The 18,390-nt window shown below is 42.3% G+C and overlaps 4 protein-coding genes and 1 pseudogene across 6 annotated transcripts; 2 read left to right on the forward strand and 3 right to left on the reverse strand.

Annotated features, from left to right (window-relative positions):
• The first annotated feature begins 900 nt into the window (after positions 1 to 900).
• On the forward strand, positions 901 to 6,566 carry LOC127010663 (uncharacterized; annotated as a pseudogene).
• Positions 3,950 to 9,887, reverse strand: LOC122818055 (histone H2B). 3 transcript variants are annotated; one of them, XM_050885536.1, is made up of 2 exons: positions 9,645 to 9,887; positions 3,950 to 4,429 (listed from the first exon to the last, which is right to left on the reverse strand). In XM_050885536.1, exon 2 carries the CDS (start codon positions 4,276 to 4,278, stop codon positions 4,075 to 4,077), a length of 204 nt encoding a protein of 67 aa, XP_050741493.1. In that variant the 5' UTR covers positions 4,279 to 4,429; positions 9,645 to 9,887; the 3' UTR covers positions 3,950 to 4,074. The 3 variants fall into 3 exon arrangements, with proteins under 3 accessions (XP_050741493.1, XP_050741492.1, XP_043947450.2); XM_050885535.1 differs by lacking the exon at positions 9,645 to 9,887 and adding an exon at positions 4,484 to 4,726; XM_044091515.2 differs by lacking the exon at positions 9,645 to 9,887 and having other exon boundaries at positions 3,950 to 4,726.
• LOC127010765 (histone H2B-like) lies at positions 9,236 to 9,650 on the reverse strand. The gene has a single exon (XM_050885539.1). The coding sequence runs from the start codon at positions 9,605 to 9,607 to the stop codon at positions 9,236 to 9,238; it is 372 nt and encodes a 123-aa protein (XP_050741496.1). The 5' UTR covers positions 9,608 to 9,650.
• A 1,334-nt stretch (positions 9,888 to 11,221) lies between the features above and the next one.
• LOC127010664 (uncharacterized) lies at positions 11,222 to 16,887 on the forward strand. The gene is given in 2 exon segments (XM_050885058.1): positions 11,222 to 11,660; positions 16,405 to 16,887. Coding segments are annotated over 2 exon segments (828 nt in total). The 5' UTR covers positions 11,222 to 11,249; the 3' UTR covers positions 16,822 to 16,887.
• On the reverse strand, positions 14,396 to 14,767 carry LOC122818053 (histone H2B). Its single transcript, XM_050884809.1, has one exon. The coding sequence runs from the start codon at positions 14,765 to 14,767 to the stop codon at positions 14,396 to 14,398; it is 372 nt and encodes a 123-aa protein (XP_050740766.1).
• Positions 16,888 to 18,390: the final 1,503 nt, after the last annotated feature.

Raw genomic sequence — 18,390 nt, forward strand, 5'->3', positions numbered from 1 at the left:
CCAGTAAATATAAATTGATTGGTAGTTAATGTAATGGTGGTTAGTTATCCCTCGCTGCAGTCGATGATGCCGCAGACGCCGGAGGTATTTGTGAGATGATTTCCCCTTGCGGTTGCAGGGGGGGGTGTTGCCACTCCTTATAGGCAGTGGTTGAGTTCCCTGGCGGTTGCCGGGGGGATCCTTCCTGTAACAGGAGTTATGATGGGAGCACTTGCCCCGTTGTCACGGCCCTTGAGGCGCGGTGACCAATTCAACAAATGAATTTACAAATTAACGGCAGTGCCGGAGATTGGTTTTATGCTCTTTATTGTATGAGACTCTGACACAAACTGAAACTTAAAGCTAACAAAAAGTATTTCATAGCGGCCACGCAAATGTGCAGTGCTTGCCGCTATGCATGGGCTTCCGGCCAGACGCTATGTCAGCAGTTTGGCCAGAGCGAACTCTTAAATAATCGGACATTGCCGCTGCTTGGTTAACTTCAGTTAACTTATATAAGTCCGGAGATGCGTTTTACACCGCCACGACGAGCCAAACGGCGGATAGCTGGCTTCGTGATACCCTGGATGTTGTCACGCAGCACTTTGCGGTGACGCTTGGCGCCTCCTTTTCCCAAGCCTTTGCCTCCTTTACCACGACCAGTCATATTTCACTTCTCTTCTCTACTGTTAACACACTGCACGGTACGAAAGTCACTGAAGAACTATTTCCAAATTTTCGACGAGCTCATATTTATACCTAAACCCCCAGAAACACGAGCGAGTCCGAAAGATATGTTCGTCTCGCTCTCCGCTCGACAACTGAGATGGACTCTGCTTCCCTCTCTTTTCAACCCTCCCCGTTTTGCTATATAAGGAGGTAGCAAATGCGGCTATCGTTTATTGTGTTTTGAAACGTGAAGTGAACGTGAACAGCAGTGAATTCGAAAATGGCCCGTACCAAGCAAACCGCTCGCAAATCGACTGGTGGCAAGGCGCCACGCAAGCAACTGGCTACAAAGGCCGCTCGCAAGAGCGCCCCCGCCACCGGAGGCGTGAAGAAGCCTCATCGGTACCGCCCTGGAACTGTTGCCCTGCGTGAGATCCGTCGATACCAGAAGAGTACCGAGCTGCTGATCCGCAAGCTGCCTTTCCAGCGTCTGGTGCGTGAAATCGCTCAGGACTTCAAGACTGACCTGCGATTCCAGAGCTCGGCGGTGATGGCTCTGCAGGAAGCTAGCGAGGCCTATCTAGTAGGCCTCTTTGAAGATACCAACTTGTGTGCCATTCATGCCAAGCGTGTCACCATCATGCCCAAGGACATCCAGTTGGCCCGTCGCATTCGCGGCGAGCGTGCTTAAGTCGAGACGGCTTCAACTGGCTGCCAGTGCGCTTACATAATTTGTACAAATCGGTCCTTTTCAGGACCACAAATTAATTCAATGAGATACTAATTTTATCTGGAGGCTTTAACATAAAAATAAAGAAAATTATTTTCCGACCCGTTTTTTTAAGCGAATTGAATAATTGTTAATTCATTTTTTCCAATTTGTACTGCCTTGATAAATTTAATAGTAGTCGGAAATTGTCTTTTGATTTGAGTTCCCGGGGTTTTTTATGTGACAGCTGCTGTGCGGTACCGATGGTCAAGACTTTCAAACAGAAAAAATAAAAAAAAATACTAAATGCAGCATAAAAAAATATTAACTGGGCTAATGAATCTGTTGGTTGTTTAATAAACAAAATTTCATATATTTTCTTTATAATTTTAACTGCAGTGCAACCTCCAAGATATTTTTTAATAGGGACGCAAAATAAACAGTTTGTAGCTATATGTATATATTTCTGAAAATTGTTTAGAGTATTTTGAAATATTAGATAAAGCTAATATATAATATTAGTTTTTTACAATATATTTTATTTTTTTTTTATCAAATGTTTTTTAACAAATTTCGTTTTGAATGTCGGCATGTATTGAGAAAGGGTAGCGTTATATGGAACAACCACGATCAACATAAGACATTCAAACATCAACAAAAAATATAAAAACTTTTGAGCGCTATTTATAAATTAGACATAGCTGCTAAGGAATGCATAACGTCTTATAAAAAACAAGAAAAATATTAAAACATGTACTTTTTATATTTTTTCTTTAATATTAACTTAAGTGTGGTCTCAGGCCTCAATGGAATTTATATATGGGACGGATATTAGCAAAATGTAGTGAAAACTATTAATAAAAATGCCCCAAAAGCTGGACTGCGCTAAGCAAAGACATAATAAATATAAGAAAACATCGAACAAATACCACATTTTAAGTTAATTATATTTTTAACAATCAGAAAACTATTGCCGAGTGTGTTCTCACAGCCAATTTTGCATGTAGCCAAGGGACAACTTGAAACAAATAAAAAAATACCTAAAGTAATAATAAGTATAAAGACTTGTAGTATTACTTAAAGTAAAATGTTCAAACTTCATTTTTCCTTAGCAAGTTACAAAATATTTCTAGAAATCTTATTTTAAAATGTTTTTTTAAAGTAATTATTCATGTTACGAATGTCAATCTTGAAGTTGATACGGCTATAAAAGGTTACAAAAACAAGAACATAACATTTCTAGCACATTACCTTCTTAATTTATCGTTTTTGAATGTAAAACGATAAAAAAATTATTTAGTTTTAGTATCTTAAGCCCTGAAAATAAGAAAATAAGTTTGCACTTCAAGCAAAAATTAGCAGAGCAAATGACTGATGCCAGACTCACAGTTGAAGTGCTCTCCTCCTCGATTCTCATTCGAACGAAGGAGGTTGGTCACAAGCGCGCGCTCCTTTTTCTATACAAAAAAGTGTAGTTTAGTGAAAAAAAATGTCTGATTCTGCAGTTGCAACGTCCGCTTCCCCAGTGGCTGCTCCCCCAGCGCCAGTTGAGAAGAAGCTGGCCACCAAAAAGGCATCTGGTTCCGCTGCCTTAAAAGCAAAGAAGGCCGCTGCCCCGCCATCGCATCCGCCAACTCAACAAATGGTGGACGCTTCTATCAAGAATTTGAAGGAACGAGGTGGCTCATCTCTTCTGGCAATCAAGAAATACATCACCGCCACCTACAAATGCGATGCCCAGAAGCTGGCTCCATTCATAAAGAAATACTTGAAATCTGCCGTGGTCAATGGAAAGTTGATCCAAACAAAGGGAAAAGGCGCGTCTGGTTCATTCAAACTGTCGGCCTCCGCCAAGAAGGATCCGAAGCCGAAGCCTGCGTCTGCTGAGAAGAAGGTGAAAAGCAAGAAGGTAGCCGTCAAAAAGACCGGAGCCACCGCCAAGAAAGTTGCCGCCGCAGCTGCCGACAAGAAGCCCAAGGCTAAGAAGGCTGTGGCCACCAAAAAGACCGCAGAGAAGAAGAAAACAGAGAAGGCGAAGGCCAAGGATGCAAAGAAAACTGGAACCGTGAAGGCGAAGCCAGCAGCAGCGAAGGCCAAGTCGACCGCAGTGAAGCCGAAGGCAGCAAAAGCAGCAAAGGCCAAGCCAGCGGCCTCTGCTAAGCCCAAAAAGGCGGTGAAGAAAGCAGCGGCGCCTGCTACCGCTAAGAAACCGAAAGCCAAGACTACGGCTGCCAAGAAGTAAATTGTGAAAAAGTACAGTACCTGGTACATGCTCGCAATCGTAATTTTAGATTTTGAAATCTGAAATTTAAACAAGCCCTTTTCAGGGCTACAACGTTCGTTTACAGGAGAAAGAAACTTTCAATTCACTTATCCGATTATTTTATGGCCATTCGCATTTTTCCACATTTAATTGGACTCGATTAGTTTATGATTAAAAAAGAAATATGTAATAAGAATATGTCATAACTTGTGTCTTAATACAAATAATTATAAGTGTACCCTTGTAGCCGCATTAATTTTAGCTGCTTTACCAGAGTATCTAAATGGAAAGTATATAAGGCTCCAAAGTTCTTCAGAAAAAAACACAAATTGAACTTTTATCACGCATTTTATTGGCAAACGGCAAGCTGAAAATTTAGTTTCTTTGGTTAAATATGTTGTGGCCCTGAAAAGGGCCTTTTTGGATCTTCCTCCCCATACGCAGCAGGAGAAAATTACTTGGAGCTGGTGTACTTGGTGACAGCCTTGGTTCCCTCACTGACGGCGTGCTTCGCCAACTCTCCGGGCAGAAGTAGGCGAACAGCCGTTTGGATCTCCCGACTGGTGATAGTCGAGCGCTTGTTGTAGTGAGCCAGACGAGAAGCCTCGGCAGCAATGCGTTCGAAGATATCATTCACAAAGCTGTTCATGATGCTCATCGCCTTCGACGAAATGCCCGTGTCGGGGTGGACCTGCTTCAGGACCTTGTAAATGTAGATGGCGTAGCTCTCCTTCCTCTTGCGCTTCTTCTTCTTGTCGCTCTTGATGATGTTCTTCTGGGCTTTGCCAGCCTTCTTGGCTGCCTTTCCACTAGTTTTCGGCGGCATTATTCACTTCACTTATGATTTCACAAACACAACTCACTGATCATAATGGTGCCCAAGCGCGTTCAACTTTATACTTTTTCTCGAGCCATGTTTTCAGGTCTGGGGCACCCACCCCTAACTGAACGCGCAGGCAGACGGAAAAGTATAAATAGTGGCTACCCGGGGCTCGTCGAGCATTCGTTTTCAGTGTGTAAAGTGAACTAAGTGAAATACTCGTAAAGCAAAATGTCTGGTCGTGGAAAAGGTGGCAAAGTGAAGGGAAAGGCGAAGTCCCGCTCCAACCGTGCCGGTCTTCAGTTCCCAGTAGGCCGTATTCACCGTCTGCTCCGCAAGGGCAACTATGCCGAGCGAGTTGGTGCCGGCGCTCCAGTTTACCTGGCTGCTGTGATGGAATATCTGGCCGCTGAGGTTCTCGAGTTGGCTGGAAATGCTGCTCGTGACAACAAGAAGACTAGGATTATCCCGCGTCATCTGCAGCTGGCCATCCGCAACGACGAGGAGTTGAACAAGCTGCTCTCCGGCGTCACCATTGCCCAGGGTGGAGTGTTGCCCAACATACAGGCTGTTCTGTTGCCCAAAAAGACCGAGAAGAAGGCTTAAACGTTTGATACATACTTGTACATAAACAAACATAAACAAACCCAACCGTCCTTTTCAGGACGACCAAGGTGTTACCAAAGAATTGAAGAATTTTCAATACTAATACCATATTATTAAAACAATAAGTATAAGGACGTGTGGGAAACTGATGTCGATTTTGTATAAGCGTTGGTCCTATAGCAGTCGGACAGAATAAGACCTAAGAGGTTCATCGCAAAATGGCGAATTTCCGTCAATGCTGTATCTGCGGCACAGCCTGTACAAAATAGATGTGTATCTACCTGAACTACTTTCATTTCAAATTTCATTTTGGTTCAATAAACATATATTATTTATGAAGCATCAACTTTCAAATCAAAGCATTATTGGAAAATGTGTCTCCTTTGGAAATTTAAATGGTGGTCCTGAAAAGGACCGATTGCTGAAAAAGTACAAGCTGTACTAGTTTTTTAACCGCCGAAGCCGTACAGGGTGCGGCCTTGCCTCTTCAGTGCGTACACAACGTCCATGGCGGTGACGGTCTTCCTCTTGGCGTGTTCGGTGTAGGTGACGGCATCACGGATAACGTTCTCCAAGAACACCTTCAGAACGCCTCGTGTTTCCTCGTATATAAGTCCGGAGATGCGTTTTACACCGCCACGACGAGCCAAACGGCGGATAGCTGGCTTCGTGATACCCTGGATGTTGTCACGCAGCACTTTGCGATGACGCTTGGCGCCTCCTTTTCCCAAGCCTTTGCCTCCTTTACCACGACCAGTCATATTTCACTTCTCTTCTCTACTGTTAACACACTGCACGGTACGAAAGTCACTGAAGAACTATTTCCAAATTCTCGACGAGCTCATATTTATACCTAAACCCCCAGAAACACGAGCGAGTCCGAACGATATGTTCGTCTCGCTCTCCGCTCGACAACTGAGATGGACTCTGCTTCCCTCTCTTTTCAACCCTCCCCGTTTTGCTATATAAGGAGGTAGCAAATGCGGCTATCGTTTATTGTGTTTTGAAACGTGAAGTGAACGTGAACAGCAGTGAATTCGAAAATGGCCCGTACCAAGCAAACCGCTCGCAAATCGACTGGTGGCAAGGCGCCACGCAAGCAACTGGCTACAAAGGCCGCTCGCAAGAGCGCCCCCGCCACCGGAGGCGTGAAGAAGCCTCATCGGTACCGCCCTGGAACTGTTGCCCTGCGTGAGATCCGTCGATACCAGAAGAGTACCGAGCTGCTGATCCGCAAGCTGCCTTTCCAGCGTCTGGTGCGTGAAATCGCTCAGGACTTCAAGACTGACCTGCGATTCCAGAGCTCGGCGGTGATGGCTCTGCAGGAAGCTAGCGAGGCCTATCTAGTAGGCCTCTTTGAAGATACCAACTTGTGTGCCATTCATGCCAAGCGTGTCACCATCATGCCCAAGGACATCCAGTTGGCCCGTCGCATTCGCGGCGAGCGTGCTTAAGTCGAGACGGCTTCAACTGGCTGCCAGTGCGCTTACATAATTTGTACAAATCGGTCCTTTTCAGGACCACAAATTAATTCAATGAGATACTAATTTTATCTGGAGGCTTTAACATAAAAATAAAGAAAATTATTTTCCGACCCGTTTTTTTAAGCGAATTGAATAATTGTTAATTCATTTTTTCCAATTTGTACTGCCTTGATAAATTTAATAGTAGTCGGAAATTGTCTTTTGATTTGAGTTCCCGGGGTTTTTTATGTGACAGCTGCTGTGCGGTACCGATGGTCAAGACTTTCAAACAGAAAAAATAAAAAAAAATACTAAATGCAGCATAAAAAAATATTAACTGGGCTAATGAATCTGTTGGTTGTTTAATAAACAAAATTTCATATATTTTCTTTATAATTTTAACTGCAGTGCAACCTCCAAGATATTTTTTAATAGGGACGCAAAATAAACAGTTTGTAGCTATATGTATATATTTCTGAAAATTGTTTAGAGTATTTTGAAATATTAGATAAAGCTAATATATAATATTAGTTTTTTACAATATATTTTATTTTTTTTTTATCAAATGTTTTTTAACAAATTTCGTTTTGAATGTCGGCATGTATTGAGAAAGGGTAGCGTTATATGGAACAACCACGATCAACATAAGACATTCAAACATCAACAAAAAATATAAAAACTTTTGAGCGCTATTTATAAATTAGACATAGCTGCTAAGGAATGCATAACGTCTTATAAAAAACAAGAAAAATATTAAAACATGTACTTTTTATATTTTTTCTTTAATATTAACTTAAGTGTGGTCTCAGGCCTCAATGGAATTTATATAAGGGACGGATATTAGCAAAATGTAGTGAAAACTATTAATAACAATGCCCCAAAAGCTGGACTGCGCTAAGCAAAGACATAATAAATATAAGAAAACATCGAACAAATACCACATTTTAAGTTAATTATATTTTTAACAATCAGAAAACTATTGCCGAGTGTGTTCTCACAGCCAATTTTGCATGTAGCCAAGGGACAACTTGAAACAAATAAAAAAATACCTAAAGTAATAATAAGTATAAAGACTTGTAGTATTACTTAAAGTAAAATGTTCAAACTTCATTTTTCCTTAGCAAGTTACAAAATATTTCTAGAAATCTTATTTTAAAATGTTTTTTTAAAGTAATTATTCATGTTACGAATGTCAATCTTGAAGTTGATACGGCTATAAAAGGTTACAAAAACAAGAACATAACATTTCTAGCACATTACCTTCTTAATTTATCGTTTTTGAATGTAAAACGATAAAAAAATTATTTAGTTTTAGTATCTTAAGCCCTGAAAATAAGAAAATAAGTTTGCACTTCAAGCAAAAATTAGCAGAGCAAATGACTGATGCCAGACTCACAGTTGAAGTGCTCTCCTCCTCGATTCTCATTCGAACGAAGGAGGTTGGTCACAAGCGCGCGCTCCGTTTTCTATACAAAAAAGTGTAGTTTAGTGAAAAAAAATGTCTGATTCTGCAGTTGCAACGTCCGCTTCCCCAGTGGCTGCTCCCCCAGCGCCAGTTGAGAAGAAGCTGGCCACCAAAAAGGCATCTGGTTCCGCTGCCTTAAAAGCAAAGAAGGCCGCTGCCCCGCCATCGCATCCGCCAACTCAACAAATGGTGGACGCTTCTATCAAGAATTTGAAGGAACGAGGTGGCTCATCTCTTCTGGCAATCAAGAAATACATCACCGCCACCTACAAATGCGATGCCCAGAAGCTGGCTCCATTCATAAAGAAATACTTGAAATCTGCCGTGGTCAATGGAAAGTTGATCCAAACAAAGGGAAAAGGCGCGTCTGGTTCATTCAAACTGTCGGCCTCCGCCAAGAAGGATCCGAAGCCGAAGCCTGCGTCTGCTGAGAAGAAGGTGAAAAGCAAGAAGGTAGCCGTCAAAAAGACCGGAGCCACCGCCAAGAAAGTTGCCGCCGCAGCTGCCGACAAGAAGCCCAAGGCTAAGAAGGCTGTGGCCACCAAAAAGACCGCAGAGAAGAAGAAAACAGAGAAGGCGAAGGCCAAGGATGCAAAGAAAACTGGAACCGTGAAGGCGAAGCCAGCAGCAGCGAAGGCCAAGTCGACCGCAGTGAAGCCGAAGGCAGCAAAAGCAGCAAAGGCCAAGCCAGCGGCCTCTGCTAAGCCCAAAAAGGCGGTGAAGAAAGCAGCGGCGCCTGCTACCGCTAAGAAACCGAAAGCCAAGACTACGGCTGCCAAGAAGTAAATTGTGAAAAAGTACAGTACCTGGTACATGCTCGCAATCGTAATTTTAGATTTTGAAATCTGAAATTTAAACAAGCCCTTTTCAGGGCTACAACGTTCGTTTACAGGAGAAAGAAACTTTCAATTCACTTATCCGATTATTTTATGGCCATTCGCATTTTTCCACATTTAATTGGACTCGATTAGTTTATGATTAAAAAAGAAATATGTAATAAGAATATGTCATAACTTGTGTCTTAATACAAATAATTATAAGTGTACCCTTGTAGCCGCATTAATTTTAGCTGCTTTACCAGAGTATCTAAATGGAAAGTATATATGGCTCCAAAGTTCTTCAGAAAAAAACATAAATTGAATTTTTATCACGCATTTTATTGGCAAACGGCAAGCTGAAAATTTAGTTTCTTTGGTTAAATATGTTGTGGCCCTGAAAAGGGCCTTTTTGGATCTTCCTCCCCATACGCAGCAGGAGAAAATTACTTGGAGCTGGTGTACTTGGTGACAGCCTTGGTTCCCTCACTGACGGCGTGCTTCGCCAACTCTCCGGGCAGAAGTAGGCGAACAGCCGTTTGGATCTCCCGACTGGTGATAGTCGAGCGCTTGTTGTAGTGAGCCAGACGAGAAGCCTCGGCACCAATGCGTTCGAAGATATCATTCACAAAGCTGTTCATGATGCTCATCGCCTTCGACGAAATGCCCGTGTCGGGGTGGACCTGCTTCAGGACCTTGTAAATGTAGATGGCGTAGCTCTCCTTCCTCTTGCGCTTCTTCTTCTTGTCGCTCTTGGTGATGTTCTTCTGGGCTTTGCCAGCCTTCTTGGCTGCCTTTCCACTAGTTTTCGGCGGCATTATTCACTTCACTTATGATTTCACAAACACAACTCACTGATCATAATGGTGCCCAAGCGCGTTCAACTTTATACTTTTTCTCGAGCCATGTTTTCAGGTCTGGGGCACCCACCCCTAACTGAACGCGCAGGCAGACGGAAAAGTATAAATAGTGGCTACCCGGGGCTCGTCGAGCATTCGTTTTCAGTGTGTAAAGTGAACTAAGTGAAATACTCGTAAAGCAAAATGTCTGGTCGTGGAAAAGGTGGCAAAGTGAAGGGAAAGGCGAAGTCCCGCTCCAACCGTGCCGGTCTTCAGTTCCCAGTAGGCCGTATTCACCGTCTGCTCCGCAAGGGCAACTATGCCGAGCGAGTTGGTGCCGGCGCTCCAGTTTACCTGGCTGCTGTGATGGAATATCTGGCCGCTGAGGTTCTCGAGTTGGCTGGAAATGCTGCTCGTGACAACAAGAAGACTAGGATTATCCCGCGTCATCTGCAGCTGGCCATCCGCAACGACGAGGAGTTGAACAAGCTGCTCTCCGGCGTCACCATTGCCCAGGGTGGAGTGTTGCCCAACATACAGGCTGTTCTGTTGCCCAAAAAGACCGAGAAGAAGGCTTAAACGTTTGATACATACTTGTACATAAACAAACATAAACAAACCCAACCGTCCTTTTCAGGACGACCAAGGTGTTACCAAAGAATTGAAGAATTTTCAATACTAATACCATATTATTAAAACAATAAGTATAAGGACGTGTGGGAAACTGATGTCGATTTTGTATAAGCGTTGGTCCTATAGCAGTCGGACAGAATAAGACCTAAGAGGTTCATCGCAAAATGGCGAATTTCCGTCAATGCTGTATCTGCGGCACAGCCTGTACAAAATAGATGTGTATCTACCTGAACTACTTTCATTTCAAATTTCATTTTGGTTCAATAAACATATATTATTTATGAAGCATCAACTTTCGAATTAAAGCATTATTGGAAAATGTGTCTCTTTGGAAATTTAAATGGTGGTCCTGAAAAGGACCGATTGCTGAAAAAGTACAAGCTGTACTAGTTTTTTAACCGCCGAAGCCGTACAGGGTGCGGCCTTGCCTCTTCAGTGCGTACACAACGTCCATGGCGGTGACGGTCTTCCTCTTGGCGTGTTCGGTGTAGGTGACGGCATCACGGATAACGTTCTCCAAGAACACCTTCAGAACGCCTCGTGTTTCCTCGTATATAAGTCCGGAGATGCGTTTTACACCGCCACGACGAGCCAAACGGCGGATAGCTGGCTTCGTGATACCCTGGATGTTGTCACGCAGCACTTTGCGGTGACGCTTGGCGCCTCCTTTTCCCAAGCCTTTGCCTCCTTTACCACGACCAGTCATATTTCACTTCTCTTCTCTACTGTTAACACACTGCACGGTACGAAAGTCACTGAAGAACTATTTCCAAATTTTCGACGAGCTCATATTTATACCTAAACCCCCAGAAACACGAGCGAGTCCGAAAGATATGTTCGTCTCGCTCTCCGCTCGACAACTGAGATGGACTCTGCTTCCCTCTCTTTTCAACCCTCCCCGTTTTGCTATATAAGGAGGTAGCAAATGCGGCTATCGTTTATTGTGTTTTGAAACGTGAAGTGAACGTGAACAGCAGTGAATTCGAAAATGGCCCGTACCAAGCAAACCGCTCGCAAATCGACTGGTGGCAAGGCGCCACGCAAGCAACTGGCTACAAAGGCCGCTCGCAAGAGCGCCCCCGCCACCGGAGGCGTGAAGAAGCCTCATCGGTACCGCCCTGGAACTGTTGCCCTGCGTGAGATCCGTCGATACCAGAAGAGTACCGAGCTGCTGATCCGCAAGCTGCCTTTCCAGCGTCTGGTGCGTGAAATCGCTCAGGACTTCAAGACTGACCTGCGATTCCAGAGCTCGGCGGTGATGGCTCTGCAGGAAGCTAGCGAGGCCTATCTAGTAGGCCTCTTTGAAGATACCAACTTGTGTGCCATTCATGCCAAGCGTGTCACCATCATGCCCAAGGACATCCAGTTGGCCCGTCGCATTCGCGGCGAGCGTGCTTAAGTCGAGACGGCTTCAACTGGCTGCCAGTGCGCTTACATAATTTGTACAAATCGGTCCTTTTCAGGACCACAAATTAATTCAATGAGATACTAATTTTATCTGGAGGCTTTAACATAAAAATAAAGAAAATTATTTTCCGACCCGTTTTTTTAAGCGAATTGAATAATTGTTAATTCATTTTTTCCAATTTGTACTGCCTTGATAAATTTAATAGTAGTCGGAAATTGTCTTTTGATTTGAGTTCCCGGGGTTTTTTATGTGACAGCTGCTGTGCGGTACCGATGGTCAAGACTTTCAAACAGAAAAAATAAAAAAAAATACTAAATGCAGCATAAAAAAATATTAACTGGGCTAATGAATCTGTTGGTTGTTTAATAAACAAAATTTCATATATTTTCTTTATAATTTTAACTGCAGTGCAACCTCCAAGATATTTTTTAATAGGGACGCAAAATAAACAGTTTGTAGCTATATGTATATATTTCTGAAAATTGTTTAGAGTATTTTGAAATATTAGATAAAGCTAATATATAATATTAGTTTTTTACAATATATTTTATTTTTTTTTTATCAAATGTTTTTTAACAAATTTCGTTTTGAATGTCGGCATGTATTGAGAAAGGGTAGCGTTATATGGAACAACCACGATCAACATAAGACATTCAAACATCAACAAAAAATATAAAAACTTTTGAGCGCTATTTATAAATTAGACATAGCTGCTAAGGAATGCATAACGTCTTATAAAAAACAAGAAAAATATTAAAACATGTACTTTTTATATTTTTTCTTTAATATTAACTTAAGTGTGGTCTCAGGCCTCAATGGAATTTATATAAGGGACGGATATTAGCAAAATGTAGTGAAAACTATTAATAACAATGCCCCAAAATCTGGACTGCGCTAAGCAAAGACATAATAAATATAAGAAAACATCGAACAAATACCACATTTTAAGTTAATTATATTTTTAACAATCAGAAAACTATTGCCGAGTGTGTTCTCACAGCCAATTTTGCATGTAGCCAAGGGACAACTTGAAACAAATAAAAAAATACCTAAAGTAATAATAAGTATAAAGACTTGTAGTATTACTTAAAGTAAAATGTTCAAACTTCATTTTTCCTTAGCAAGTTACAAAATATTTCTAGAAATCTTATTTTAAAATGTTTTTTTAAAGTAATTATTCATGTTACGAATGTCAATCTTGAAGTTGATACGGCTATAAAAGGTTACAAAAACAAGAACATAACATTTCTAGCACATTACCTTCTTAATTTATCGTTTTTGAATGTAAAACGATAAAAAAATTATTTAGTTTTAGTATCTTAAGCCCTGAAAATAAGAAAATAAGTTTGCACTTCAAGCAAAAATTAGCAGAGCAAATGACTGATGCCAGACTCACAGTTGAAGTGCTCTCCTCCTCGATTCTCATTCGAACGAAGGAGGTTGGTCACAAGCGCGCGCTCCGTTTTCTATACAAAAAAGTGTAGTTTAGTGAAAAAAAATGTCTGATTCTGCAGTTGCAACGTCCGCTTCCCCAGTGGCTGCTCCCCCAGCGCCAGTTGAGAAGAAGCTGGCCACCAAAAAGGCATCTGGTTCCGCTGCCTTAAAAGCAAAGAAGGCCGCTGCCCCGCCATCGCATCCGCCAACTCAACAAATGGTGGACGCTTCTATCAAGAATTTGAAGGAACGAGGTGGCTCATCTCTTCTGGCAATCAAGAAATACATCACCGCCACCTACAAATGCGATGCCCAGAAGCTGGCTCCATTCATAAAGAAATACTTGAAATCTGCCGTGGTCAATGGAAAGTTGATCCAAACAAAGGGAAAAGGCGCGTCTGGCTCATTCAAACTGTCGGCCTCCGCCAAGAAGGATCCGAAGCCGAAGCCTGCGTCTGCTGAGAAGAAGGTGAAAAGCAAGAAGGTAGCCGTCAAAAAGACCGGAGCCACCGCCAAGAAAGTTGCCGCCGCAGCTGCCGACAAGAAGCCCAAGGCTAAGAAGGCTGTGGCCACCAAAAAGACCGCAGAGAAGAAGAAAACAGAGAAGGCGAAGGCCAAGGATGCAAAGAAAACTGGAACCGTGAAGGCGAAGCCAGCAGCAGCGAAGGCCAAGTCGACCGCAGTGAAGCCGAAGGCAGCAAAAGCAGCAAAGGCCAAGCCAGCGGCCTCTGCTAAGCCCAAAAAGGCGGTGAAGAAAGCAGCGGCGCCTGCTACCGCTAAGAAACCGAAAGCCAAGACTACGGCTGCCAAGAAGTAAATTGTGAAAAAGTACAGTACCTGGTACATGCTCGCAATCGTAATTTTAGATTTTGAAATCTGAAATTTAAACAAGCCCTTTTCAGGGCTACAACGTTCGTTTACAGGAGAAAGAAACTTTCAATTCACTTATCCGATTATTTTATGGCCATTCGCATTTTTCCACATTTGATTGGACTCGATTAGTTTATGATTAAAAAAGAAATATGTAATAAGAATATGTCATAACTTGTGTCTTAATACAAATAATTATAAGTGTACCCTTGTAGCCGCATTAATTTTAGCTGCTTTACCAGAGTATCTAAATGGAAAGTATATATGGCTCCAAAGTTCTTCAGAAAAAAACATAAATTGAATTTTTATCACGCATTTTATTGGCAAACGGCAAGCTGAAAATTTAGTTTCTTTGGTTAAATATGTTGTGGCCCTGAAAAGGGCCTTTTTGGATCTTCCTCCCCATACGCAGCAGGAGAAAATTACTTGGAGCTGGTGTACTTGGTGACAGCCTTGGTTCCCTCACTGACGGCGTGCTTCGCCAACTCTCCGGGCAGAAGTAGGCGAACAGCCGTTTGGATCTCCCGACTGGTGATAGTCGAGCGCTTGTTGTAGTGAGCCAGACGAGAAGCCTCGGCAGCAATGCGTTCGAAGATATCATTCACAAAGCTGTTCATGATGCTCATCGCCTTCGACGAAATGCCCGTGTCGGGGTGGACCTGCTTCAGGACCTTGTAAATGTAGATGGCGTAGCTCTCCTTCCTCTTGCGCTTCTTCTTCTTGTCGCTCTTGGTGATGTTCTTCTGGGCTTTGCCAGCCTTCTTGGCTGCCTTTCCACTAGTTTTCGGCGGCATTATTCACTTCACTTATGATTTCACAAACACAACTCACTGATCATAATGGTGCCCAAGCGCGTTCAACTTTATACTTTTTCTCGAGCCATGTTTTCAGGTCTGGGGCACCCACCCCTAACTGAACGCGCAGGCAGACGGAAAAGTATAAATATGTGGCTACCCGGGGCTCGTCGAGCATTCGTTTTTAGTGTGTAAAGTGAACTAAGTGAAATACTCGTAAAGCAAAATGTCTGGTCGTGGAAAAGGTGGCAAAGTGAAGGGAAAGGCGAAGTCCCGCTCCAACCGTGCCGGTCTTCAGTTCCCAGTAGGCCGTATTCACCGTCTGCTCCGCAAGGGCAACTATGCCGAGCGAGTTGGTGCCGGCGCTCCAGTTTACCTGGCTGCTGTGATGGAATATCTGGCCGCTGAGGTTCTCGAGTTGGCTGGAAATGCTGCTCGTGACAACAAGAAGACTAGGATTATCCCGCGTCATCTGCAGCTGGCCATCCGCAACGACGAGGAGTTGAACAAGCTGCTCTCCGGCGTCACCATTGCCCAGGGTGGAGTGTTGCCCAACATACAGGCTGTTCTGTTGCCCAAAAAGACCGAGAAGAAGGCTTAAACGTTTGATACATACTTGTACATAAACAAACATAAACAAACCCAACCGTCCTTTTCAGGACGACCAAGGTGTTACCAAAGAATTGAAGAATTTTCAATACTAATACCATATTATTAAAACAATAAGTATAAGGACGTGTGGGAAACTGATGTCGATTTTGTATAAGCGTTGGTCCTATAGCAGTCGGACAGAATAAGACCTAAGAGGTTCATCGCAAAATGGCGAATTTCCGTCAATGCTGTATCTGCGGCACAGCCTGTACAAAATAGATGTGTATCTACCTGAACCACTTTCATTTCAAATTTCATTTTGGTTCAATAAACATATATTATTTATGAAGCATCAACTTTCGAATCAAAGCATTATTGGAAAATGTGTCTCTTTGGAAATTTAAATGGTGGTCCTGAAAAGGACCGATTGCTGAAAAAGTACAAGCTGTACTAGTTTTTTAACCGCCGAAGCCGTACAGGGTGCGGCCTTGCCTCTTCAGTGCGTACACAACGTCCATGGCGGTGACGGTCTTCCTCTTGGCGTGTTCGGTGTAGGTGACGGCATCACGGATAACGTTCTCCAAGAACACCTTCAGAACGCCTCGTGTTTCCTCGTATATAAGTCCGGAGATGCGTTTTACACCGCCACGACGAGCCAAACGGCGGATAGCTGGCTTCGTGATACCCTGGATGTTGTCACGCAGCACTTTGCGGTGACGCTTGGCGCCTCCTTTTCCCAAGCCTTTGCCTCCTTTACCACGACCAGTCATATTTCACTTCTCTTCTCTACTGTTAACACACTGCACGGTACGAAAGTCACTGAAGAACTATTTCCAAATTTTCGACGAGCTCATATTTATACCTAAACCCCCAGAAACACGAGCGAGTCCGAAAGATATGTTCGTCTCGCTCTCCGCTCGACAACTGAGATGGACTCTGCTTCCCTCTCTTTTCAACCCTCCCCGTTTTGCTATATAAGGAGGTAGCAAATGCGGCTATCGTTTATTGTGTTTTGAAACGTGAAGTGAACGTGAACAGCAGTGAATTCGAAAATGGCCCGTACCAAGCAAACCGCTCGCAAATCGACTGGTGGCAAGGCGCCACGCAAGCAACTGGCTACAAAGGCCGCTCGGAAGAGCGCCCCCGCCACCGGAGGCGTGAAGAAGCCTCATCGGTACCGCCCTGGAACTGTTGCCCTGCGTGAGATCCGTCGATACCAGAAGAGTACCGAGCTGCTGATCCGCAAGCTGCCTTTCCAGCGTCTGGTGCGTGAAATCGCTCAGGACTTCAAGACTGACCTGCGATTCCAGAGCTCGGCGGTGATGGCTCTGCAGGAAGCTAGCGAGGCCTATCTAGTAGGCCTCTTTGAAGATACCAACTTGTGTGCCATTCATGCCAAGCGTGTCACCATCATGCCCAAGGACATCCAGTTGGCCCGTCGCATTCGCGGCGAGCGTGCTTAAGTCGAGACGGCTTCAACTGGCTGCCAGTGCGCTTACATAATTTGTACAAATCGGTCCTTTTCAGGACCACAAATTAATTCAATGAGATACTAATTTTATCTGGAGGCTTTAACATAAAAATAAAGAAAATTATTTTCCGACCCGTTTTTTTAAGCGAATTGAATAATTGTTAATTCATTTTTTCCAATTTGTACTGCCTTGATAAATTTAATAGTAGTCGGAAATTGTCTTTTGATTTGAGTTCCCGGGGTTTTTTATGTGACAGCTGCTGTGCGGTACCGATGGTCAAGACTTTCAAACAGAAAAAATAAAAAAAAATACTAAATGCAGCATAAAAAAATATTAACTGGGCTAATGAATCTGTTGGTTGTTTAATAAACAAAATTTCATATATTTTCTTTATAATTTTAACTGCAGTGCAACCTCCAAGATATTTTTTAATAGGGACGCAAAATAAACAGTTTGTAGCTATATGTATATATTTCTGAAAATTGTTTAGAGTATTTTGAAATATTAGATAAAGCTAATATATAATATTAGTTTTTTACAATATATTTTATTTTTTTTTTATCAAATGTTTTTTAACAAATTTCGTTTTGAATGTCGGCATGTATTGAGAAAGGGTAGCGTTATATGGAACAACCACGATCAACATAAGACATTCAAACATCAACAAAAAATATAAAAACTTTTGAGCGCTATTTATAAATTAGACATAGCTGCTAAGGAATGCATAACGTCTTATAAAAAACAAGAAAAATATTAAAACATGTACTTTTTATATTTTTTCTTTAATATTAACTTAAGTGTGGTCTCAGGCCTCAATGGAATTTATATAAGGGACGGATATTAGCAAAATGTAGTGAAAACTATTAATAACAATGCCCCAAAAGCTGGACTGCGCTAAGCAAAGACATAATAAATATAAGAAAACATCGAACAAATACCACATTTTAAGTTAATTATATTTTTAACAATCAGAAAACTATTGCCGAGTGTGTTCTCACAGCCAATTTTGCATGTAGCCAAGGGACAACTTGAAACAAATAAAAAAATACCTAAAGTAATAATAAGTATAAAGACTTGTAGTATTACTTAAAGTAAAATGTTCAAACTTCATTTTTCCTTAGCAAGTTACAAAATATTTCTAGAAATCTTATTTTAAAATGTTTTTTTAAAGTAATTATTCATGTTACGAATGTCAATCTTGAAGTTGATACGGCTATAAAAGGTTACAAAAACAAGAACATAACATTTCTAGCACATTACCTTCTTAATTTATCGTTTTTGAATGTAAAACGATAAAAAAATTATTTAGTTTTAGTATCTTAAGCCCTGAAAATAAGAAAATAAGTTTGCACTTCAAGCAAAAATTAGCAGAGCAAATGACTGATGCCAGACTCACAGTTGAAGTGCTCTCCTCCTCGATTCTCATTCGAACGAAGGAGGTTGGTCACAAGCGCGCGCTCCGTTTTCTATACAAAAAAGTGTAGTTTAGTGAAAAAAAATGTCTGATTCTGCAGTTGCAACGTCCGCTTCCCCAGTGGCTGCTCCCCCAGCGCCAGTTGA

Source organism: Drosophila biarmipes, chromosome 2L (genome assembly GCF_025231255.1).
Source record: "Drosophila biarmipes strain raj3 chromosome 2L, RU_DBia_V1.1, whole genome shotgun sequence".
Lineage (NCBI taxonomy): Eukaryota > Metazoa > Arthropoda > Insecta > Diptera > Drosophilidae > Drosophila > Drosophila biarmipes.

What these genes read in the sequence shown, in the direction of transcription:
- LOC127010765 (XM_050885539.1), bottom strand. Translation starts at nt 9,607, where the DNA reads ATGCCGCCGAAAACTAGTGGAAAGGCAGCCAAGAAGGCTGGCAAAGCC.
- LOC122818053 (XM_050884809.1), bottom strand. Translation starts at nt 14,767, where the DNA reads ATGCCGCCGAAAACTAGTGGAAAGGCAGCCAAGAAGGCTGGCAAAGCC.
- LOC122818055 (XM_044091515.2), bottom strand. Translation starts at nt 4,446, where the DNA reads ATGCCGCCGAAAACTAGTGGAAAGGCAGCCAAGAAGGCTGGCAAAGCC.